This window comes from Mustela nigripes, chromosome 14, assembly GCF_022355385.1.
Source record: "Mustela nigripes isolate SB6536 chromosome 14, MUSNIG.SB6536, whole genome shotgun sequence".
Lineage (NCBI taxonomy): Eukaryota > Metazoa > Chordata > Mammalia > Carnivora > Mustelidae > Mustela > Mustela nigripes.
The window spans coordinates 26,818,165-26,842,808 of record NC_081570.1 but is presented as its reverse complement, the minus strand read 5'-3'; the positions used below and the strand labels follow the sequence as shown (position 1 = coordinate 26,842,808).

At 53.3% G+C, this 24,644-nt stretch overlaps 1 protein-coding gene across 1 annotated transcript; it reads right to left on the bottom strand.

The window, feature by feature from the left end:
* Window positions 1-5,247: 5,247 nt before the first annotated feature.
* Window positions 5,248-20,589, bottom strand: TFAP2E (transcription factor AP-2 epsilon). Its single transcript, XM_059376297.1, has 7 exons — window positions 20,563-20,589; window positions 19,789-20,262; window positions 19,364-19,415; window positions 9,317-9,539; window positions 7,860-7,978; window positions 7,230-7,371; window positions 5,248-5,530 (listed from the first exon to the last, which is right to left on the bottom strand). Exons 1-7 carry the CDS (start codon window positions 20,587-20,589, stop codon window positions 5,248-5,250), a joined length of 1,320 nt encoding a protein of 439 aa, XP_059232280.1.
* Between the last annotated feature and the right edge of the window lie 4,055 nt (window positions 20,590-24,644).

Below are 24,644 nucleotides of genomic sequence, written 5' to 3'. Positions count from 1 at the left end.
GAATAAATGGAGTATAAAATAAAATAAACTTGGTTTTACAGAAAAGTTGCAAAGATAATACAGAGTTTCCCTATACCTCTCACATGGTTTTCCCTAAGTTAACATATTACATAGTCACTGTGCATTTGTCAAAACTAAGAAACCATAATTGGTTGGTACGTTAGTATTAACTAAACTCCAGGTTTTATTCAAATTTTACCAGTTTGCCCACTAATATCCTTTTTCTGTTCTGGAATATAGGCCAGGATACCACACTGTACTCAGCTAAGCACCATTTTTGGTGCCTTCTTTTTCTCCTACCTTCACATAGTCATCAAGTTCTAACAGTATTAGTTCCTGAATCTCTTTTAGTAAAAATCTGTACCCCAGTATTCTGATTTATTCCCTCATAATTTTTCTTGGACTGTTTTTTAAAAAGATTTTATTTATTCATTTGATAGAGACACAGCAAGAAAGGGAACATAAGCAGAGGGAGAGGGAGAAGCAGGCTTCCCACTGAGCAGCGAGCCCGATGTAGGGCTCGATCCCAGGATCCTGGGATCATGACCTGAGCCAAAGGCAGATGCTTAAAAACTGAGCCCCCCAGGTGCTTCTTTCCTGGACTATTTTAACAGCCTTCTACCCTCTCTACTTTTCCTCTTTCCTCTCTAGTTCTTCCTCTGTACTCTACAAGTTTGATCATTCATACCTCTTTTCACTTAAAACTTTATGATGGGGGGCGCCTGGGTGGCTCAGTCATTGGGCATCTGCCTTCGGCTCAAGTCATGGTCCCGGGGTCCTGGGACCGAGTCCCACATTGGGCTCCCTGCTCGGCGGGGAGCCTGCTTCTCCCTCTCTCACTGCCCTTGCTTGTGTTCCCTCTCTGGCTGTCTCTGTCAAATAAATAAATAAAATCTTTAACAAAACAAACAAAACCTTTCTGATGGTTTTCCACTACTTACAGTAGTGGAACTTACAGTTCTTTAGTTTGACATGCTGGGCATTTCCTAATCTCCATGCTAGCTCCCCAAGTTCCTTTCCCTCTTCTATACCCAGTAAAGCCCTTGATTCAAATGAATTTCTATGGACTCAGCATGCGTTTTTACTCCACACCTGTTTGTACCTACTAGACGAAGGGTGAACATTGCTTCAAGAAGCTTTTCTTACAAATGATGTATATGTATGTGATTGAGTCATAGTGTGGTATACTCTGATGTTTTCTAATCTGCAGTCTACTAGATTATTTATTTATTTATTTTAAAGACTTATCTATGTATGAGAGAGCGAGCAGGGGGAGGGCAGAGGGAGAGAATCTTTCAAACAGACTCTCCACTGAGTGCAGAGTCCAGTGATGCAGGGGCCTGATCTCACAACCCATGACATCACCACCTAAACTGAAACCAGGAGTCAGACACCCAATCGACTGAGCCACCCAGGCATCCCAAGATTTTGTCTTTTTTTTAATGTCAACTGTGTCCCTCTTAAATTGATTTCCTGAAGTTTGAAAACACTGGGAATTCACTGATTCTTTAACACTCCTGCCCAGGCTCCTCAGAACGGTCTTCTGATTGGTTCCCATCTGCGTTTAAGTGATTAATACACAGAAAACAGTGTATTCCTTTCCAGACCCGAGGTGAGAGGAGATAGGCTGGAGAAGAGAACAGCTGGTTTGCCTCAGGGTAGGGAAGTGCAGCCCCAACTGGTGAAGAGGTTGGGGAAGTGATGAGGAACAGTGGAGGAGGGCACTGAAATAGCTTGAGAAGTGCTTGGCTTCCCAGCTCAGGAACAGTGGCTGAGCCTGCTCTGCCTGAATCCTGGCTAATGCCTGGAGCTCGGAGTCCTTTCACTGTCTCCTCAGCATGGCCCTTGGCCCGAAGCAGCAGCCGTGTAGAAGCAGAAGTGGGGGGCCTTCTTGGGATTCGAACTGTCTGCTGTTCCCTTAGCTCCGGCCTGTGGGTTAGGAATACGTGTTTGACGTAGAAAAAGAAAGGCCTGCCACTCAGCCTCACTCACCAAACGTCGTGAGGTTTGAAAGTGGGACAGGTATTCAAAGGCTACTCTTACTCTTCCTGGAGCCCCATGAGCCTTTAAAATAGAACAGGAAAGTCTTTTCTTTAAATGAATATAAACTCCAAAAACTGATGCTCACCCAGTCTAAACACTCTCCATTTAATTCACAGCTCCTTGATTTACAAAAAAGAAGCCACGTAATCCGTCCGTATATGCTTTTCCCTTAATCATCATCTACTGTTCTTTAGGGCTAGACCCAGTTTGTCAGAGGCTAACACACAATTTTTTCCCCCTGTGGAGTAACAAACCTTACTGGGAAGAATCAAACGCTGAGACCTCATTTGAAGCTTCTTATGCCACTTACATTCCCCACACTAACTCCTGCCTCTCCTGCTACCATCTTGACCGTAGACTGGAGGGCCAGAGCCTTGGGGCCCAACGGACTGCCCTCTCTGGACTCAGATCTGGGAGCCCTTCTGCAGAGGGCATGGGGAGCAGTGGGAATGGAGGGGTGGATCAGACAGACCTGCATGCGTTCCTCTTGGTCGCTCTGTGACCTTAGTCAAGTTACTCTGGACTAGAATTTTCTTATCTCTAAAATAGGACTTGGTTAAGACTACATGGTTAACAGGGAAAGTTGTCCACCGAGTCATTTGTAATAAACTAATTTCCTCCTTGCTCACCTTAGAGATACCTACAGCCTTATATTGACTTGTTGCTATGTGTGGGGCATTGTTTAAGTGCTGTATGTGTCATCTCATTTAATCCCCTCAACTTCCCAAGGTCTCAATTTTAGTGGTCGAGTGTCTCTTTCCAGGCCCAGGACTTTGGTCAAAGCAGAGCATACATGCTTCCTGCCATCCCTCCCTTCTGTCTTCTATATGGGTAGTATGAGGGAGTGAACCTTCTTGGGAAAAGAGGTCACATCTTTGGACCTTTACCCTGGAGATGATCGCTAGACCTTTTGTTCCCTTCGCTTGTGCAAAACACTCAACATCTTGGACAACACACCTGCAAGCAACTGGCCGAAGAGCATTCCTGGCAAAGAGCACAGTGAGTGCTTCTGCCCGGAAGCATAAGACTAAGTGGTAATTGCAGGTACAAGCAGGAAGCTCAAAGGGTATCAGAAAGAGAATAGTTTAAGATAAGGTTGGAGGTAGGCAAAGCCTGGGTCATTGCAGGGCTTAGTATGAGGGTGTACAGTCAAAACCGAGAGCGGTTGGAAGGTTATTGCAGTAGTCCCGAGGACTAGGTTCATGGCAGAGGAGACAGATGAAGATGGGTCTGCTGATGAATTGGGTGTAGGGAAAGAAATATGACCCCCCACTTTCTGGCTTGAGCAGCTGGGGGAGGATGGTACCATGTTCTCAGAGGGAAAGTGTGGAGGAGGTCGAGATGGGAGAATCTGAGTCATACTGCATTTTGGATGTACAGTTGAGATGCCCGTTAGTCCAGTGGAGACATCGGACAGACAGGCTAACGCACACACAGCCTGGAGATCAGGGAGGCGCCCCCAAGGAAGGGCAACACTTAGAGGTCAAGTAGAGAAGGAAGCCAGAGTTGGAACCAGAGAGGTCAGAAAAACCGGATGTTGGGAGCCAGAGAAGAGTGTTTCAGAAAAGAAAGTTGTCTGTCATGTTAGAGCCTGCTAACCCCACAAAAAAGGCCTTCGTATTTGACATTGTGGCCACTGGTGACCTTGCTGAGTGAATTTCAATAGACTAGTGGGGATGGAAGCCAGAGTGAAGTGGGTTGAAGAGTGAATGGGGGGGGAGGACGTGGAGGCAGAGGGGTATTGATCTTTCACAAACGAACTGAGGAAGATAAATGGGGGAAGGTTTATGTTTTGTAAGGTGACAGACCCTAGAACAGGAATGCTTCGGGGAGTGATGTAGTAGATGGCTGTGTAGAGAAGGAGACACTGATGGATCCAGGAAAGGCTGCCTGAAGAATGAAATCCTTAAGAAGACAGCCAGACTAGCACCGGACATTCACAGTCACCAGCATCCATACTGACACATACAGACCCAACACCAACAGTCATGGTAATACATCACATAGACCTACAGCTAGATGGACACTTTTAGACACAGGCCCGCCGAGTCCAAGAGTACACATACACACCTGGGATCCACTTCTCTTAAACACACACACAGACACAGACACACACACACACACACAGAGAGAGAGAGAGATGACAGCCACACTGATGAAGCAGATAGATACACTCTCTGCAGCCCCCGCAACACACCCTGGTACCCACAGCCCCCTCCTATGATTTCTCCCTCAGAGGCCCCTCCCCACTTGAGAGGCAAATCTAGGCCTGGGCTGAAGAAGGACAGGGAGGTTTTATATCCAGTGAAAAAATTTTATTAAGAGAATGAAAAAGTCGGAGAGCCAAAGAGGTACATCGATTATAGGGTCAAGAGAAACAACAGCAAATACAAAATCTTCGTGAAAACCTCATGATCTCTGACATAATCTTTCTTCCCCAAGCCCCCTGACCCTCCCCCAGCCCTTTGTGAGCAAACACACCCTCTCCGTCTTGGTCCAGCTGGACATCTTGGTGCGTAAAGCAGAAAACAATGAAACAAGAATCCTCAACTCGGTATAAATAAGTTGCATTCGACATTTTTAGACTTTCAAATTTAATTACAACATACATAAATAAATAGGACAGACAGCAAGAGGACTGTGACATGCAGCCTGGATTCAAGTTCTGCAATGTGTGCTTTATCTTTGCCCCTTGAGGGCTTCCCCTGCCCACTTCTCCCCAAGTGGGATGGTTCCAGGACCCACGGGGGCCTCTCACCAGCACCCCTTTTCTGGGGGTCGGAGATGCTGGGGTGAGGGATGCCATCTCCTCAACACGTCTGGTTTGTTAACAATTTCCCCCCAGCCATAAGTAAAAACATCAAGGCCTTAGCCTCTAGGAGAATCTACCTCTGCCCAGGCACCCTGATGCACGGGGCTCAGCCTCAAGACCAGGCTTCTCCATGCCATTCCTGTCCAAGCACTTACCAGCAATTAAGGGTCAGAAAACTGCACACACGCGGCAGAGCTCTGGGCCCTTCTCGACAAACAGCCACAGAGAAGCCACCTCCCCTTCTCCAACCTCTCACTCCGGGGTCTTGGGATGAATGTTCTCTTTCTGGCCTGACACAAGCTCTGCCTTTTAATCCTTTCGGGCCCACTCCCAGGAACTAAGGCCTCACTTCAGGCCTTGGCAACCTCTTTGGGATGAGGTAGCGGAGACAGTTACTTCCGGTGCTTGGCATCCTTCTCTGAAGCCTTGGTGTCACCGTGCCCACTGCCCGTGCCGCTTAGAAACATCTTGTCCAGGCCCTTGAGTGACTCCAGCAAGTAGTTCTGGAAGGCAGTAAGGGCAGCACAGATGGCGGGCCCACCAAAGCCATGGGTGATGAGGCTAAAGTGTGTCAGGCAGCTCTGTACTCCAGGCTCCAGGATGAGTGCTGGGCGGCTGTTGCCCAACGGGGAGCGGTCTTGAGCCATCAAGTCTGCAAACTCCTTGCAGATCTGCCTGGTGGGGGAAAGGAGGGTGGGGGTTAGAGGACAAAAGTCTGAGCCTAGAGAAGGACCTATTGTGTGTGTGACAATGTTTATGTATTTATGATTGCTCACCCTGTCAATAGTCTGCAAATGATGATCATACCCATTCTACAGAAAAGGAAGCTGATTCAGAGACACTGACTGACTTGCCCAATATCACACAGCTAGTGAACAGGCTTTGCCAATACCCTATAGTCTCTTCCTGTGGATGTCCTGACCACGTTCAAAGTCCAGCTCTCCTATGTTATCCAGGAAACTTGCCTCGATCCCCTCAGCCGCTCCCATCCCAAACACCCAATTCTTCACAGAGCTTTGCCTTTGAAGTAATTAGGGAACAATGACCTGCTGAACCAATGCTGGCAGTGACCGTGAAGTGAGGCCTAAAGGCTGTGCCAAGCACTGGCCACCTCATCTGAGTCCTCACAACAAACCTACATAATCATCGTCATCCTCATCACATACGAAAGTTGGTTTCAGATAGGTCGGCCGGCCTGTGCAGGTGATGAAGCTGGGAGCTCTCCTTCCAGTCTGTGGCCATTACCCGTTTCTTTGCATCCTGCATGGGGCTCAGGCGGGAGGATGTACCCTTGTCTCACCTGTGCATCGCCATGGAACCCAGTCAGCATTTTACACATGAATGAGCCGCAGGACGTCTTGATGAGTTAGAGGACTCATGGGTGAGGGGAGCCCTGCCCTGGATATGTTTCTCCAGCAATGATAAGAACAGCCTCAAAGGTCCCATGAGACAGGGCCGTCCCTTGAGTTTGTAATTCCACTTCTGCTGCCTCAGGAGCCTGAGAAAGTCCCAGAGGACGAGGGCGGAGGTGGGATCTGACTGCATTAGGACTGCCTTAGATGGGGGACCAGATGGTGTTCTAAGCAGCAGACATGAGGGCGGGGGACACAAGAAGGTCAGTCGCAGTGGGTGGGGTTTGTGCTCGCCAGATTGTGGGGCCCTCCAAGGAGTCTAGACTTCCTCTTCTTCCCTCTCTCTGTCTTTTCTTGCAATGAACCCTTCTAAAAACTAAATCTGAATGGAATACCAGTTCATTAAACAGGCCCTAAAGCATCCCCAGCGAACCTAGCTTGAAAATCAATGTGGCAGGTGGGGAGTCACTGAAGATTCTTGGGCAGGGGAGAAGGACACGTGCAGGAAGGCAGGGGGAACAGGGGAGCCCTGGGATGAAGTCCAGGAGTGAGATCAGCAGGCCAGAGCTGAGGCGGCAGCGTGGGAGGGGCAGTGGGGGAGCCCCCAGCAGGACTTGAAGGGGGTCACTTGTGAAGTAAGGATAAGGGAGGGCCAACTTGTGGCTGGGTGAGCACTGGTGCCCTGATGGAAATGGACAGAGCAAAAGGGCTGAGGAGCAAGGCTCAGGCGAGGGGGCGGGGGGAGCAAGACCACCGTGGTGGGAATGGGGGTGGTGATGCCATAGGGCAGTGACTCCAGTTTTGCTGATGCACAGAACCCAGGTATGTTCGCGTGTCCTCGTGTGCCCCATGGTGGGCCCCACGTGGTGCCTCACTGTGCGCACATGCAGTGCCTCTCGTACATCACATGTGCTCTTGAGTGGTGTCCACAGTGCCCCTGCCCGGTGTGTGCATCCACGCTGCCCCTCTGTGTGCCTAGTGCACGGTGCCCCAGGGCACCTCCGCGGGGCTCCCTCACTCACTTGGCAGCCAGCAGCATGCTCTTGCGGCTGTGAAGCTCCCCGGGGTCCGCATGCTGGCGGCACAGGTACTCAGCAGCTGCCTTGGCTGGGAACTCAGTCTCGCAGACGTAGCCGAAGTCTCGAGCCAGGTGCACGGCCTCTCCTGCCGGAGAAGAGAGGCAGAGCCTTGAATACCTTTGAGTCTGGAGCCTGGCCTTGAACCTCCCTTCCCCTGGCTGGGAGTCATTCTACCCCACCCCCTCCTATAGATACCTTCCTCTGGTTTCCCTCCCAGCGTGGCCTCAGCCCCAAGCCCACTGCCCTCCATTGGGACCCTAGGGGATGAGCTCTAAGCTCATGGGTGGCTGCTGAGCCCACCGTGTATCCCAGAGCCTGGGCTCGACATGAGCGAGCCCAGAGTCCCCAGCCTTCTTCCTTTCACCCCACCCAAACACTGGCCACTCCTCTCCAACCCTCCACAAACCCACACACACAAACGAGTGCGCATGCCCAGACACATGAAGACTATACACGTGTATCTCATACACCCCTTCCTTATACATGACAGTGTTAGGGACAGTCACACAGCCCCACTGGGTGACACAGGTCCCCGCATACTCTCACTCACACCCACCCTCAGGCCTCACTCACCCTCCACCAGTGACGTCAGAAGTGTCACATTGGCAGCCTTGCGACGGCCAGCTGGCAGGTTGAGCCCAATCTTCTCCAGCCGTTCCCGCAGACAGCGGCCCCCATTCTTGGACTTGGCCCTTGACGTGCACAGAGAGAGACAGACACACACTATGAAGACAAGAAAGAAGCCTATGGCTAAGTGGCCCCAACAGGCCCTTGCTGCCCTACCTGCCCCTGCTGAAGCTGGGGTCTGGCCCTGGGGATGCTCTGGGGCCTCTTTCAGCCTCGTCTCAATCTCCTTCTAACCTCACTGACTTCATAGCCAAGGTGGGGTTGGGGGGCCTAGCACCCAGCTCCCAGAGCCACTCAATTCCCTCTAATCCTCTCAACAGCAGCAAGGACAGCCTGGGTAGGGAAGGATAGGCCAGAATCTTGAGGTGCCTTAGCACTCCAGCCAAGCCATACACAGCTACCCAGGGACACACAGAGCCTGACATGCAGAGATACACAGGGACACACACAGACACCCAGGGACACACAGATAAAGAGACACACAGACGAACACACACCGAGAGCGATAAGGACACACACACACACACACACACACACACCACAATCGTCAGACGCACACAGAGACACGCAGACTCAGGCTCCGAGGGACGCACGGGTGCAGAAGCCCAGGTCACACCGAGCCAGGATCCCAGGGACAGATGTACAGACACTTGCAGACTCACACAAGCCCCTCTGGGGTGTTCAAAGAGACCAGGAATAGAGACAACCTCACCCCTGCACAAATGCAGCCTCGACACGGAGCTGCAGACGTATAAACACACATATGTCTATCCCTTGAAGTGCACGCCGTCACACAGAGGAGGACACACTCTAGCCAATGCAACAAAAGAAACTCACATTCACGGAGACATATATACGCCTGACTGTCCCCTATACCACACACACACACACACACACACACACACACACACACACACACACGCACACTCCCTCCTAGCCCTGAAGTGCAAATACCCCCCACCAGGGCATTAGGACTTGCACGGAGAGAGACGCACACCCAGCTATGAAGACAAACCACAGACCTCAAAACACACACACACCAGAGGCCTGTGTTCTGTAGGGAGTGGGCCTTGGGTCCTGGGGTCCCGTTCTTGGGGCAAAGGAGGGAGATGGCCCCCTCTCTTCACCAGCCCCAGCCTGGCCCATCCAGCCCAGCACAGGTCAGTCCTCCGTCCCTTCTCTGTGATCGGCTTTCTTTGTCCACCCCCACCCCCAGGCCCACACACCTGTGGGAGCTGCTGGAGACCAGGGCCTGCCCCCAGAACATGCACAATTCCCTAAGGAGACAGAGATGGAGAGGAGGCTGTGGCCTGGCGTGAGGCGGGCCCCTCTCTGTGCCCCGGAGAAGGTCTGAAATGATCACACGGATTTGGGCAGAAAACTGTGTGGGCTGGCCGTCCTACCTGCGAAGGACACCGCCTAGCAGGGAAGCATTGAGGCACTCGGGAGGTGAGAGTCGCCGCTGGACCTCCCCCACGGTCACCTTGTACTTGGACGTTGAGCTGAGCAGCGAGAGCCGGCCTGGCACGGAGCAGAAGACCTCACTGGGGTTCGTGATGCCACCAACCAGGCTGTCTTTGGCCAGTGAGAGGGCCGAGAGGCTGCTGGCTTTGGAGGGGATGGGGACTGCAGAATGGAAGCAAGGGCAAGGGGGAGAGAGACGACACTGAGCCGGGGACCGCAGGACGCGGACGCTGGCCAGCTGTGGAGCGGGAGCATTGAGGAAGCGCTGACTGTGTCCTGGGCACCAGGCCACATGCTGGGCACGCAGCCACATCGAACCATCCCAGCGCCTCTCAGAGGACAGTTCTACTGTCCCTGCTTTACAGAGGAAGAGACTGAGGCACGCGGAGTTTATCGTGACTCACCCAAGTCCACTCAGCCAACAGGGTGGTGGAAACAACCCGGAGTCTGGCTCCTGCACCTGGGTTCCCTTTTCTGAGTCAGGCTGGTGCGCTGTTAACTCAAACAGCCTCTGCAGAGTCCGGGAGTCTGGGCAAGTGCAATCCAAGAGAGAGCCACAAATGCGGAGGCAGGAGCTCTGGGTCACTGCCGCAGGGCCCAGCTAGGTCTGCACAAACCCAAGGGGTCCTCAGCCCCCCTTGCCTGCTTATGACCCCCACATGCCACCACCCCCCCCCCGGATCAGTGAAGGCCTGGGGACTTTGGGATCCCACATCCTGGGTGCAGGAAGGTTATGGCCCCATTAGGCTTCTGGTCCTGGCCCCCTGGATGCTGAGTCACTATGGGATGCTCAAAGAGACAGGAATAAAGAGATATACCCCCACAGGCCCCTGCTCAAGAGCTCTCAGTCCGCTAATCTGTGTAGGACAGGGAAGGGACTCTGAGAAGTTAATTTTCTAAAACCCACTTGGAGGAATGCCTGGGTGGCTCCGTCGGTAAAGTGTCCGACGCTTGATCTCAGCTCAGATCTTGATCTCAGGGTTGTGAGTTCAAGCCCCGTGTTGGACTCCACGCTGGTCGTGGAGCCTACTTGAAAACAAACAAACAAACAAACAAAACAAACCCACTTGGATACTCTTGGCCCTTAAAGAAAGTTCTTTCTGTGGTCTAACCTCCATCCTCCTGCCTGGCCTCAAAGGGAGGAGAGAATAATCGAGGCACTTGCTTCCACCTGGGCTTCTCTTCCTACAAGGAAGTGAGAGCAGGAGAGAAGGCAGTCCTTGTGTGTCTGTACCGGGAGGGACTAAGTGGGAAGCCAGAGACCAGCAGTTAACTGGGCACTTACTGTGCTATGTACTTTACACGGATCATGTCACTGAGTCCACGGAACAACCCGGGAGGGGGCTATGTTTACTATTCCCATTTTACAGATGGGGAGACTGAAGCCCAGAGAGGTGGAATAGTGTGCCTGAGATCACACAGCTGCTAGATGGAGAACCAGTAACAAGCCCTGGACTGCGGTCTCAAAGGCAGGAGCCCTCCAGCCATTCAGCCATTACTCGCTGAGCCCTGTGTGCCGGGAATGCAGAAGTTAGCTAAGGCCTGCAGTTCCCAGCCAGGCAGAGCCCCTCTGCTTTTCCTGGATTTCTCTGGATGTGTGGAATCCCACCCTCCCGGCTGGAAACCTCAGTGATGCCCTCCACGCTGCCCCCTCCCGCCACATCCCTTCTGTCACTGTGTCCTGCAGCTCTCCTTTCTCCACGGGCCCCAGATGTTACAGACACTTCTCTCTACACGTGCACAGACACTCACTTCCCATCTGAAATTCGGGGCAGCTCTGTGCTGGTCTCCCTGGCCCCGCCCCAAAGGATCTTTCTGAAACACGTCACTCTCCACACTGACACCCATCCGTGGCCCTCACTGTCCCTCAAATCAGATCCCAGTGTCAGAGCTGGACAGGACGAGGTGGCCTAATCTTCAGCGAGTGCCAACTGTACACCAAGTGTTTTACACAAACAGCTCTGTTGGGGCGCCTGGGTGGCTCAGTTGGTTGGACGACTGCCTTCGGCTCAGGTCATGATCTCAGGGTCCTGGGCTCAAGTCCCACATCGGGCTCTCTGCTCAGCAGGGAGCCTGCTTCCCTCTCTCTCTCTCTGCCTGCCTCTCCGACTACTTGTGATTTCTCTCTGTCAAATAAATAAATAAAATCTTTATAAAAAAAAAAAAACAGCTCTGTGAGGCAGATGCTGTTCTCCATCCCCATTTCAAGTTGGAGAAGCTAAAAGTTCAGAGAGGTTCAGAGGGATGGCACAGCAAGCAGGAAGCGGAAATGGGTCTTGAACTCTGATCACAGACTCCGAAGTTCAAATCCTTAGTCATCCTAGCGCTGTCCATGGAATGCTCTCCTTTGCCCACTTTGTGTCCTGGCTGCTGCCTACCCCTCTTGCCTGGTCCCCCATCTGTCCTTTAGGCTCTGATGAACAGAAATATACTATATTATATATATACTATGTACTATATATATAGTATATATATACACACACACACATTATATATATAAATAGAATATAAATTTAAATTTAAATGTTCTGGTAGCTCCATTTTAAAAAAGTAAAAAGAAACATGAGGTTAATTTTAACATATTTTATTTACCCCAGTGTGTCAAAAAATACTATTGTGGAAACATGTCATCAATATTTTAAAGATTATTAATGAGCTATTTTACATTCTTCCCTTGTACTTAGCCTTCAAAATCCAATGCTTATTTTACATCTCCAGCCCATCTAAATTCAGACTTGCCACATTTCAGGTGCCCAACAGCCACACGTGGCTGGTGGCTCCCACCGTGGACAGCACAGCTCTAGACCTCTAAGAGGGGTAACGAGGAAGCCTGTGGGGAGCAGGCGCCACCCTACAGGAGGCGGCTGCTTGGCTGGGGGTTACCATGCAGGACACACCAACATTGCCAGAACTCCCGCGTTATTTGTTTGCTGATGAAACCAGGATCCTGGATTTCTCTGTGAACTCAGGATTTTTAAACCTTGGCAACCGATTCAAAAAAATTTAAAAAGCCAGCATAGGCCACACCTATGCCTTGCCTCCTGGGGTGGGGGATGCCAGGGTGCTAGCTCTTTGGGCCCCACAGAAGGGCTCACTGTCTCCGTATTCCTGAGCAGGCCCCTCCTCCCCAAGCCGCAGCGTGGCACCGGGCACTGGTGCCAAGCTTCCTGGCTGCTTTCCAGGCCCACGACCCCAGCCCCTCTCACCCTCTAGCCCTGACCTCATCGCACTTTACGTCTGATTCCACCGCTGTCTTCCCCATTAACGAGGAGTGGGCCTTGAGGGCAGGGACTCAGCGCAAGTGGGCCTCAGTGCATGTGGGATAAATGAGTGGAGACCTGAAATGGACAGAAGAGTTATGGCCCACAGCCCAGACTGGGGGAGAGGGTGGGCATCGGGAGAACCTCGTCCCTGTCTTAGCGATGGGTAGTAAAACAGCCCTTCCTCCCTGGGTCCCCGTTCGGGTACCAGAGAGGGGCCAAGAGGTTACGGACGGGGCGAGTGGAAGAAGTGGAAAAGGGCAGAATGTGGAGGGAATGAAGAGCACACATTCTACCCCAGGCAAGTCTCTGTCCCCAGAGCAGGACCAACCAGGGGGAGGCAAGTGAAGCACTTGCCTTGGGGGCAAAAATCTAAGGAGGCACCAAAAACTCAGCAAGCAAGATAAACAGTATTTTAATGCAATATACATTGAGGAGGGGAGGGGCAGAGAGAGAGAGAGAACCTTAAGCCAACTCCACGCTCAGCACCGAGCCCTGCTCTGGGCTCAATCTCACGACCCGGAGATCAGGACCTGAGCTGAAAACAAGAGTCGGACGCTTAACCGAGTACACGACCAAGGTGCTCCTTTAATGCAGTATCTTGAAAAATAAAAATTAATGTAAAAAAGACCTGGTGACAAAAATCAACGTTTTAATTAGAAACAGTCTCTGATGCTGCTCTCGGCTCCACCCTGCCTCGCTGCCCGCTTCTTAGTCCCAGCCCCCTCCCAGAGTGAGGAGCAGAGATGTCCTAACTCAACAGACACAGGGACACGAGACAGACAGACAACGGGAGCCATGCCCACCTCCTGCTCCTTGTCTCCCAGGCCTGTATGTGGTTCCCTCTTCACCCTTGTCCCTCTCTCTGGAGGGCACTTACTTATACCTCAAGCTTGACTTAAAAAAAAAAAACAACTACAAATTGATGAATTAAAAAACTAAAAAGAAGCCTTTAAAAAGGAAGGGGGGTGCCTGGATGGCTCAGTCAGTTAAGCATCTGTCTCTGGCTCAGGTCATGATCCCAGGGTCCTGGGATCGAGCCCCACATCGGGCTCCTTGCTCAGCAGGGAGCCTGCTTCCCCCTCTCCCTCTGGCTGCCACGCCCCCTGCTTGTGCGCGCTCTCTCTCTGTCAAATGAATAAATAAAATCGTTTTTCAAAAAATAAGTAAATAAAAAGAAGGGCAGAATGACCATTCTCCTTCCCATGACCCCTAGCCAGAGAAAGCAGTCAGAAGGAACAGGACCATTCAGCCCCAATTCTGTCTAGAAGAAAACATAGGAGAAAAATCTCTGTGCTCTTGGGCTGGGGAAGGAGTTCCTGGATTCAACCCTAAAAGCATGATCCACAAAAGAAAATAATGATAAAGTGGACTTCAGGAAAATCAAACATCCTTGCACCTCAAAGGTACTACCAAAAAAGCTGAAAGACAAACCATCAGCTTGAAGAAAACATTTGACAATCACATGTCTGATCAAGGATGCATGTCCAGAATATGTAAAGAATTCTTGTAATTCTATCATAAGATAAACAGCCCAACTGGAAAAAGGTCAAAATATGTGAATAGATAGCTCACTAAAAATGACAAATGGGTGGGTAATAAGCACGTGAAAAAGTGCTCAACATCATTAGTTATTAGGGAAATGCAAATCAAAACATACTGAGGTATTACCACAAGGGCTATCGTAAAAAAGACAGACAATACTGGGGCGCCTGGGTGGCACAGTCGGTTAAGCGTCTGCCTTCAGCTCAGGTCATGATCCCAAGGTTCTGGGATCGAACCCTATGTCAGGCTCTCTGCTCAGCTGGGAGCCTGCTTCTCCGTCTCTTGCTCTCCCTGCTTGTGTGCTCTCTCTCTGTCAAATAAATACATGAAATCTTAAAAAAAAAAAAAAAAAAGACTGATTGTGGTAATGACTACACAACTATAAATTACTAAAAATCGTTGAATCATACTCTTAAATGGGTGATTTTTTAAGATCTGTACATTTTAATTCAATAAATTTGTTAAGAAATGCAAGTTCCAGGGCCATACTTCAGGGACTCTCATTCAGTAGCTGTGGAGTGGTGCCCATGAAATCTGGCATTTTCTTTTTCTTTTCTTTTTTCTTTTTTTTTTTTTAAAGATTTTATTTATTTATTTGACAGAGATCACAAGTAGGCAGAGAGGCAGGCAGAGAGAGAGAGGGAGAGGAGGGAGCAGGCTCCCTGCTGAGCAGAGAGCCCGATGTGGGGCTTGATCCCAGGACCCTGGGAATATGACCTGAGGCGAAGGCAGAGGCTTTAACCCACTGAGCCACCCAGGCGCCCCAAATCTGGCATTTTCTAAATAAGCACCTCCAAGGGATTCTGATGCACATGGTGTTTTTAGCCTACACTTGGGGTACACTGGCCAAGAGCGGGGGAGGGGAGCGGCTGGAGGAAGGCAGACCTTCCCAGCCCACTTGAGCCTCTCTGTCGCCCGCCCTTCCCTTCGTGGGGCCTGCTGGTGAAGTTTCCTTCCCACTAACTAACCTTCACTCTCCAGTCCTATGTGGCCCTCAGCTATCATCCAAACCCTATCTGCTTGGGTACTGGGTTTTCAGTCTCTGGGGAGGCATGTAGAAGTGCTGGGTCAGATCCTCTCATTATGTAAAACCTTGATTTTTGTTTCTTGTGGATTTTTGGCAGTACTTCTTATACTAAAGTATTGCACTAAGATACATTATTTACAGGGCACCTGTGTGGCTCAGTGGGTTAAAGCCTCTGTCTTTGGCTCAGGTCATGATCCCAGGGTCCTGGGATCGAGCCCTGCATCAGGCTCTCTGCTCAGCGGGGAGCCGGTTTCCCCCTCTCTCTCGGCCTGCCTCTCTGCCTACTTGTGATCTCTGTCAAATAAATAAATAAAATCTTTTAAAAACCCACAAAAAACAGATACATTATTTACCTGGGGTGCCTGGGTGGTTCAGTTGGTTAAGTGTCTGACTCTTGATTTCAGCTCAGGTCATGATTTCCTGGGATTCTGCCCTTCGGGGGTGCTGTGCTGAGCCGTGAGTCCCTTGAGGATTCTCTCCCTTTCCCCTGCCCCTCCCTCCTGCTATATGAACGTTCTCTCTCTCTCTCCCTCCCTCTCTAAAGTAAATAAATAAATCTTTAAAATATATAGATATTATTTATATAATCTTTGTCTCAGAGGTGAGTACTTCATTCACTCACCAGAGGCCTGGCCTGCAGGGATTCACTGGGAAGCCCAGACCCTCCCCATCTCCCTTTCTTTCCCTAGAGCCAAGCTGAGCAGCGAGAGGGTGCCCTGGAGACCCTGAGGTTGGACCACAGGGCTACACAAAGGGGATGTTCCCGCCCCCAACGAGGCAACCACCCACTCTCCCCAAGAGGAGGAGTGATTGATCTCAGTTCTCATCCCCGAACCCCTTCCCTCCAGCTGTGGCTGCAGAACTTGAAACCCCGGCAGATTTTAACCTTCGTAAGGTAGCTGGCTTTTCCGCAGTGGAGGGCGTTTGCACATGCTGTGCCTAGGGTGGTGAAAATAGCTCTGCCCTTTCTACAACCTTTCTACAACCTCTCTCCCGGTGTGCTCAGACCTCAAAAACCATCACTCATTTATTCAACCAGCACCCATGGAACACCTGCCGAGACCGTCCTAACCTCTCCTGTAGGAAGCCCCCAGACTCAGGCACTCTGCTATCCTCCTCTGAGCTCTCACACGACCAGTACCGATCCCCCTCACCACATTTCTCGGCTAGAAAATATTCCCATCCAGGTGTGTGTCCCCCACCAGTCCCGCTTGCTTTCCGTGCTCCTGGGGCAGGTTATGAAACTGGAGGTAACAAACGTGGGCAGAAAATGGAGGGTTCCGGCCTCTCCTTGGGTCCGCCTCGGCTCCATCTGCCGCCTCCGGCCTCACTCCGTGGCTGCAAGGGGCAGCCGACAGGGAAGTGTACAGCGGGGCAGAGGCTTCGCTTCCCTTCTCCCCAGGACAAGTAAGTGCCTGGAATATGGAAAGTTTTATAAGCAAGGTCGGGACCCTCGAGAGCTCCCAGGCTTCCCTCTTTGGCGATACATCTGCGATAGGAAGACGGCTTCAGGGGTAGGGCCGGGGTGGCTGCGATTTCGCACCCAGGGCCTCGACTGCCCGGCCTCAACCTCAGCTGTCCCTCCCGCCAGGGCCTGGAGCTGCTGGAGGAATCGGATGCTTCAGCGAGCCCAAAATGACTTCCTATCATTCCAGGGTCCACGGGGGCCGCTGGGTCCCCTACTATCTCCGGCGGGCGCCAGAGGGCTTCAGGATCTTACAGGGGCTCTCGATGTCATCGGAAGGGCCTGAGGCCGAAGAAGGACGCTAATCCACACCGAGTTCCGCAGTGACGGCGCAAATCCCAGGCGAAAACTGCCCGCTGCGCGCCGGGTTCCGGCCGGCGCACCTGCTTAGCCGCAGCGGCTCCGCGCTGTCGCTCGTCCATGCGGCCCCTTAGGCGAGGACCTTCGGGGATCATCAGCTCTGCCTCGGCGTTTGCGAAGCTCGAAAGCGCCAGTACTAACCCTCTCTCCTCCCGAAGGCGCGGCGCGCGGGTGGAAGGCCGAGCTCGCGGCTAGCGAACCAGGCGCTTCCCTCCGCAGGAAGCCTGGAGCTTGCACCCCTGGTCCTTTGCCGCCGCGCTCCAGGTTGTGACTCGTCGTCCAGGGTGGCGCACCCAGATCCCCGCGCTCCATCTCGCGGCGCTCGGCCACCGACAGGCTGGCACCGCGGTACGGCCGGTGTGCGCCCCCGCGCCCGCGCCCGGGACGCCCAGCGCAGCGCCAGCGCCCACATCAGCCCCGCCGGGCCCCGCGGGCCGCACTCGCGACACCCCCGACTGCCCTCACTGTGGTCCTGGGACCGCTGTTGGGGATTCCGGCGCACACCTAGGACCCAGAACTTAGGACAGCTGATGTCCTTTGAGAGAAACCAACTCAGGGCAATTTCAGCGCCTCCTCGCAGCCAGTTCCCAGTGCTGGCTCTGGCCTGGGGATTGGAATTTAAGGTGCTCAGAGCCCAAGCTGATCCTTCACTCTTCCCCCGGGCAGAGGTTCCCAAGCTCCTACCCCGAAGGCGGGAGTCCGGCCTCCTCCAGGGAGTCAGTGAGCCTAGCAGATCCCGCAACCCGCCCCAGCCCCCGCCAGCGTGGGCAGGAGTCCGGAACTGGGGGCGGGGACCATGATCATATCTCCTGGTGGACGCAGCCCAGGGGCAGGCTCTTGCCAACCGCAGACAGAGCTCTGCTTTCCCACGGGGTCCAAAAAGTCCACTAAGCCAAGGCAGCAGTGACTACTCCAGGAGGCCAGTTCTGGGCTTCCTCTCCACATCCACATCCCCAGGTGACACAGCCCAACACCTGGAGGCTCTCCCCTAAGTTCCGGGAAGCTTGTCCCTTCTTCTTACTCCCCACACATTCTAGGCTGTCCGACTAACTCTCAGGCCCTAGTAACCCAGTCCCACTCCTAGAAGTCCAGCCCCCAGCCCGCCCCCACACCCCAGCCTCAGTCCCAGTCTCCCGTGAGAACGCTGTGAGATCGTGTGGAGTCCAAACAGTGCCTGGACTTGAGTTCACTCTTGAAAAATGGCTGGAGCCAAATCCTGCAGGAGCTGTGCCTGCCTCAGGCACCACAAGCTTGTGTGTGTCACCAAGTTCCTCCTGGGGCACTGGCCCCAAATCTAAGGAGCCCACCCAAAGCCTGGACCCCTCTGCCTCTGTATCTCAATCTCTCTCCTTCTCACCTTTTCCTGGCATGTCTAGAATTTGGTCCTCCAGCTGGAAAATCCAGTGGAGGGCAGGTCTCAAACCCGTGGCTCCTACTAGTGCAGAGACACAAACACCCTCCCAAAACACACAGGAACTGATCCTTGCATACTCAGAGATCCTCAGAACCAGAGAACAAATTCCAGGACACAAAGACCCTGACACACACACACACACACACACACACACACACTCACACAGACTCCCAAACACTCAGAAATATACACCAACATAGTGGATATGCATTGCACGCCCAGCAACAGGACCACACTTACACGCCAAGAAATACCAGAAAGACACCCAGGAAAGGAACATACCAGACATGTATGGACCCTGAACTCACACAGGACATCCAGGATCAGGCAGGTCCTGACCCTCCTATACTCAGACTAACACACGATATCCACATACCAACTCCTGCAACCCTAAATGTGGAAAGAGGCTCCTGCAAGGATAGAAAATTCCCTGGGGGAAACTTGATCCCCCCCCCCATTAATTGACCCCAAGGTCCTTCGGGGAAGGAAATCTTGCCTGTTTAAGAAATGGTAAGGCACCGTAATGTGGAAATCATTTAAGGAAACCCATGGGAACTGCACACCCTTTCCCACCTCTTAGAAAACAGGAAAGTAGTTTAACTCGTTCTGCAAATTATTTCCAGATCTACAAGAACACCCTCCCCTTGGTAGGAAAAGGCCAAGCCACACAGAGGGTCTGCTGCAGAATGAGTCCAATGGGCTCAGCCCACCCCAGACGGCAGGCCCTAGGGCCAACACATCAACCTGCCCCTCTGCTCAAGCTCTGGCCAGGACCCCAGCCTCTGCTGCCCCTCTAATGGCTAGAAGACAGCGACACAGAGGAAGCAAGCTCCACAGGGAAGAAAACAGGTCCGTGTGAGGGGAGCCTGCACCATCTCCCCCAGTTCTGCCCTGGCTGATGCAGCTGTTCCTTACCTTTCTTGATTACGGACTGGTCCAGAAGACTCATTCCCATTTCATCCATGGCCTGAAAATAGGAGAGGCAGTGGTAAGGGGGCTTATGGACCTAGTCCCCTGTCACTTCCCAAGTCCCTGCAGTCGCTGGTCCTGGTCCTGTCCGCTAGGCCCAGTGCTCTCCACCTACCCTTGAGGCAGCCACAGGCAGGGCCAGGACTCCACCAGGGGTTGCCGCCCTCCAGGCACCACGCACTGACTCAGTGCCAGGCCGCCTGAATGGACAGGCAGCATGTAACCCAGATTTGGGCTCCTCCTCGGAGTCATGAGCGAGAGGTGGCAGGGTGAGAGACGAGTGGGACGCCCGCCTTCGTCACCGTGCCTCCAGCTAGAGTCCTAAATCCCCGCGGCCGGTCCTGGCCCATCCCGGACCGTTCGGGCCTCACCTGCAGGTCGTCTAGGCCGGGCGGCGCCGCCAGCCCAGGGAGGCCGAGGGGTGCGTCTGCCAGGCCGTGCGCGCCGTCGGCTAGGCCGTGCAGGAGCCGGGGAACCGCGGCGGCGTAGTCGCGGCGCGGGTCGAGGCCCAGGGCGCGGGCGGGCGGCGCCAGCAGACCCGGTGGCTCGTCATGGGCGCGGGCGGCGGCGCGGGGCGCGGCCCAGGCGGCCTGTGGAGGCTGCGGCTGTCCCAGGGGCGCGAGGCCGCCATACGGGTCCCCGGCCAGGTGCGGGAAGGCGGCAGCGGCGTCGGGCGCCTGGCCGTAGGGCAGTGGCGGCTGCGGGTAGGGCGGCGGGAAGTAGGGTGGTTGGAAGTCGGTGGCGGCTGGCGTGTGGCAGAGCGGTGGCGCCGGCCCATAGGCCGCCTGGGGCAGAGACGACAGGCGGGCCGCGCCAGCCGCTGCGCCCAGCCCGTCGGGGCGCTCCTGGGAAAGGAGAGGGGCGCGTTAGGCGACCCGCTGGTAGCTGAACGACCCCGGTCCCCGAGAGGACCGTCCTCAGCTCTCGGGGATCCGGCTGCGGTCCTGCCCGGGCCTGAGGTCTAGCTCGGAGGAGCCCGCGGGCGCGGGAGCCTCGAGCTAGGATAGGGGTGTCCGGTGCGCACCCTCACGGTTCGCAGCTGGCGGAGTCCCTGCGGCCCCCTCCTGCCGAGATTTCGTTGGAGGTGGAGGTTCGGCAGGTCCGGGCGCTCGGGTTCCCCGATCCCGCGCCCCTAGACTACTCACCATGGCAGAGTAAGTGTGCACCAGCATGGGGCGGGTGGCGCGGGGCGCGGGGCGTGGCGGCGGCTGAGCCCTCGCCCGACGGCGAGCGCCGCGGGAAGAGGCGCGGGGATCCTGTACAGCACGCGGGTGCTATTTGGGGCGGCGGGGTGCAGCCCGGCCCGCAGCCCGGCGGGCGTCGGGTCCTCAGCTGTAGGCGCCCCGGGGCAGGTCCATGGGGGCGGGACGTGGGCCGGACGGGCGCAGATCGCACTTGGGAAAGTCGGTCAACGGGTGCCCAGCGCCCGCCCTCCTTCCTCTGAGCGCAGCCCTCTCCATGCACTCCAGTTATAGTGGCGGGGGCGCGCTGGGCCTCCGGGGCGCGCATTAAAGAGACACGCTGTGGCCGCTTTCTCCCTTCTCTCCAGCGACGGTTCAAGGGGAGGCGTGGCATTGGCGCGACCCCGTGGGGTGGGTAGCGGGGCGTGAATCCAACCCCCGCTGGTCTGAGCCGCCTTCTGGGCTCAAAGCTCCAGCTGCGGTGAAACAGAGAAGGATTGGAGGCTAGGATGTAGGGATGGTGGTTTTGAATCTCAGCGCTACCGCCTTTATTTGCCTTTGAGCAAGGCACTACTCTTTCTCATCCTCAGCTTCCTAGACTGTAAAATGGGTATCAGTCCTTTCACTGACCCCCTCACCGGACTGTGGATGGGCCATCGTCAATGTGGAAGAAGTTTGAGAGCTGCCGACCCAAGCCCACTGGCTCATGTGCACACATGTGTCAGCGTGTGATGTGTGTACGCGCCATACACACATAGAGAGCCATTACAGTCTTTCTGAATGTTTCTGGATCAAAGACCCTCTAAAGGTGCGCATTTCACTCAGCCTTCTCCAGGGGCTGATAACTCCCAGTGCTAAGCAAGGGTCTGAGGTAGCTGGACACACCAACAAAGAGGGTTGTCCAGCTGGGAATTGGGCAAGGGTTCCACCAGAAAAGGACTCCAGATGTTTTTGAAGCCAGGAGAGCCTGGGCTGACTGAGTGGAGGTCTGTCTCACACACACACACACACACACACACACACGAGAGACTGTTGGGTGAAGGTATGTCTAAATGCCCCATATGGATGGTGTGCAGTCAGCACCCTGACATGTGCAGGCTGTGTGTTTGCGGGTTACCATGGCAGGCTTGGCTGTCTCCCAAGGACATTCCCGTCCCTTCAGTCATCCACCTTTCTCCCAAAACCCAACCCTCTCCTCTTCTGCCCCCCTGCCGCAGAAGCAGGATCAAGGATTAAAGAAAGGGAATGAGAGGAATACTAAGAAGAATAGAAATTTAAAAAGCAGAAGGAAGATGTTTTAAAAAAAAAAAAAGGCGAGAAGATGCTCAGACAAAAAAAAAAAAACAACATAGAATTCTGAAATAATCACAGCAAGTACTTATTACAGAGTGTGCGGTGTTCTGTGTTAAGTACCTGGTGAGTACTGGGTTGCTTCACCGTCATGCTCTCTGGTGAGGAAGATGTGGCACGGGGAGGTAGGTGAATGGATTTGGCCAACATCATCATGGAGCAGCCAGCAGCCAGAGAAGTGGCAGAGCCAGGGTGGTCTGCCTACAGCCTCTCTCTGTGCTGTACTGCCTACCCCTCAGGAGCCTACAGATGTAGTTCTCACTCTGACCAACCTGTGCCCCTGGGCGAGTCCCTCCTCGCCTCTGACCTCAGTTCCTGCAACTTCAACAACAGTGGCAACAAAGCAGGGTGACTCAGAGAGGACTGGATGTTTTCTGAGGCCCCTTTCTGGGGAAGCAGATGATGAGAAAAGAAAGGTGGAGATGCACAGATAGGTTAAGAAGAGAGGGGGATTGACCCATGGTATGTATGTGGAGGGGACTTGAGTGGGGGTATCCCAGAGGCAGTGGCAGAACTCAGGTCTGAGTCATCTCAGTCTGGGGGACCATGGGGAAAAGGGGAGGAGGCTGGAAGCAGCAACATCACTAAGAACTTTTTGGAGGCTGGAACCACCAGCTAGGGTGGGGAAAGAAGCAGAGCTGGGTAGAGCTGCTGCCTCCGTGCCCAGGACAGACCAGAGGTCCGGAGTGTGTTTGTGTGTGTCTGGATATGTAGATGTGTGAGTGACGAGACCCCTTCTCCTCCATCCTCAAATTCAGAGGTGAGGCTCTAGGACAGGTGTATGTGGGTTAGTACATGGCATGCAGGTTGGTGGACCCTTTGGGGGAAGTCCAGGAGTGGCAAGGCCAGCCTTGCCTGTGCCCAGCTCTGGGGATCCCGTTCTCTCTCCAGCAGGATTCTGGCTGGGGAAGGCCAGAATGACAGGACAGGCTGCCTGTCCAGTGGCTTTTGTGGATTTTCTCACTCTACCCTGCTGCAGCTTGAGACACTCCCTTCTTGCCTGGTTCTCCTCCTTTCTACCCTGACTCTCCTCAGCTTACTTTTCTAGCTCATTGTTCAGCCACATCCTTCATGTTGGTTTTTCTTCCTCAGGGTTGAAGTTTCAGCCTTTTCTTCCTGTCTGCACTCTTCACGAGTGAGTGAGTTCATTCCTTACGACTTTAGTGTCTGCTAGTCAGCTAGCAGACTAGCAGACTGTCTCCTAAGGACAGTCTGCTCAACTTTGTTCTATCTCTCAACTTTGTTCTATCCAGTCTGCATCCCTCCCTAAATATTCAGACCCACAAATGCAATTGCCGGGGAGTATTTCCTTCAGGCATCTCGTTGTAGCCATCTGAAACTTTCCAAGTCCACAAGTGAACTCGACATCCCCTCCACCCCCGCCACCCACCTCAACCTGCTTCTTCTCCGGGCTCGTACATGGTACCCTGTCCCTCAAATGGAAAACAGAGTCATCCCAGACTCTGGCCTTCCCTTCACCTTTGTAAACCAGTCGTCATGGAGTGTTGTCATTTCTAACCCTTACACATCACTCCCCGTCCCCTGTCAGCCCTTTTTAGGGTCCCATAGTCTTTCTCATAGACCAGTGGTTCTCAAAGTGTGTTTCCTGGGCCAGTATCACCTATAGACTCCGCAACCTTGTTACAAGTGCTACTCCTTGGGCCTCACCCTGAATGTGGGGACTGAAAGTCTGTTTCAATACTCATCAGATGACTCAGAAGCTCAGTAAGGTTTGAGAACTACTGTCTAGACCATGACAACAACCCCCTAGCTGGTCTCCTGCCTTCGTTCAGTATCCTGATGACGCACTTCCCATGCTACTTAGCGGTAAAAGGGAGGGAACCATGTAACCTTCCTGCTGAAAACTCTCCTGAGGCTCCTCATGGCCCATCTTCAGGGGAAAAAAAGTGTCAGCACCCTAACCAGCATTCCAGCTGCAACTGGTTTTTCCTTTCTGCCTCACGAAGTATTCTTTAAGAAGATGCAAGGAGAGACAGAGTGTGTCCTGCACTGGCTTGGGAGCATGGCAGGTGCTCAGTGGAAACTTATTAAAAAAATGATGAATGCATGAGTTTGTGAATTCCTCAGCTGACTGAGGGGTCTTTTTGGGAAGCTTCCATGTGAGCATGACCCCGGGTAGGTAGACAGAGAAACCACGTATACTCTGAGGAGATCATCTGATAAATGATTTTCCTTATGGCTACTAAGGAGATGGATGTTCGTGACCTGCGACTGCTTTGGGGGCTTCTAAAACCTACAGGGTCTTATGGCTGCAGACTCTGTTGCTCTTCTCTTTCAGGGCCAAGGGACTCCTCACTTTCTGAGGCATGGAAGTGGGCATTGCAGCTTGTGCTCTCTCTGGGACAGGAATGCACACGTGGAGGCCTGGGATGTGCACAGGGATACACATGCAGACTCTCCTGGGCACGTGGGGCATATGACATACCTAGAGACACTCTTGGGAAACATACATACACATGAGAACACAGGGCATGTATTGTCCTCATGTTCAGACACGTCCTATTGCTCTTCTCCCGGTCTCAAGTTTTTCCCTCTCTTTTCAAAAAGCAAGCTTGCATTTGGATTCGACATTAAGAAAAAACTCAGGCCTGCCTCCTTTATTGACACAGCCACCCTCCTCCCCGCCTTTGGCAATCTGCTCTGCGCCTGGCTGGGTGTTTGCCGAGTGGGGGAGC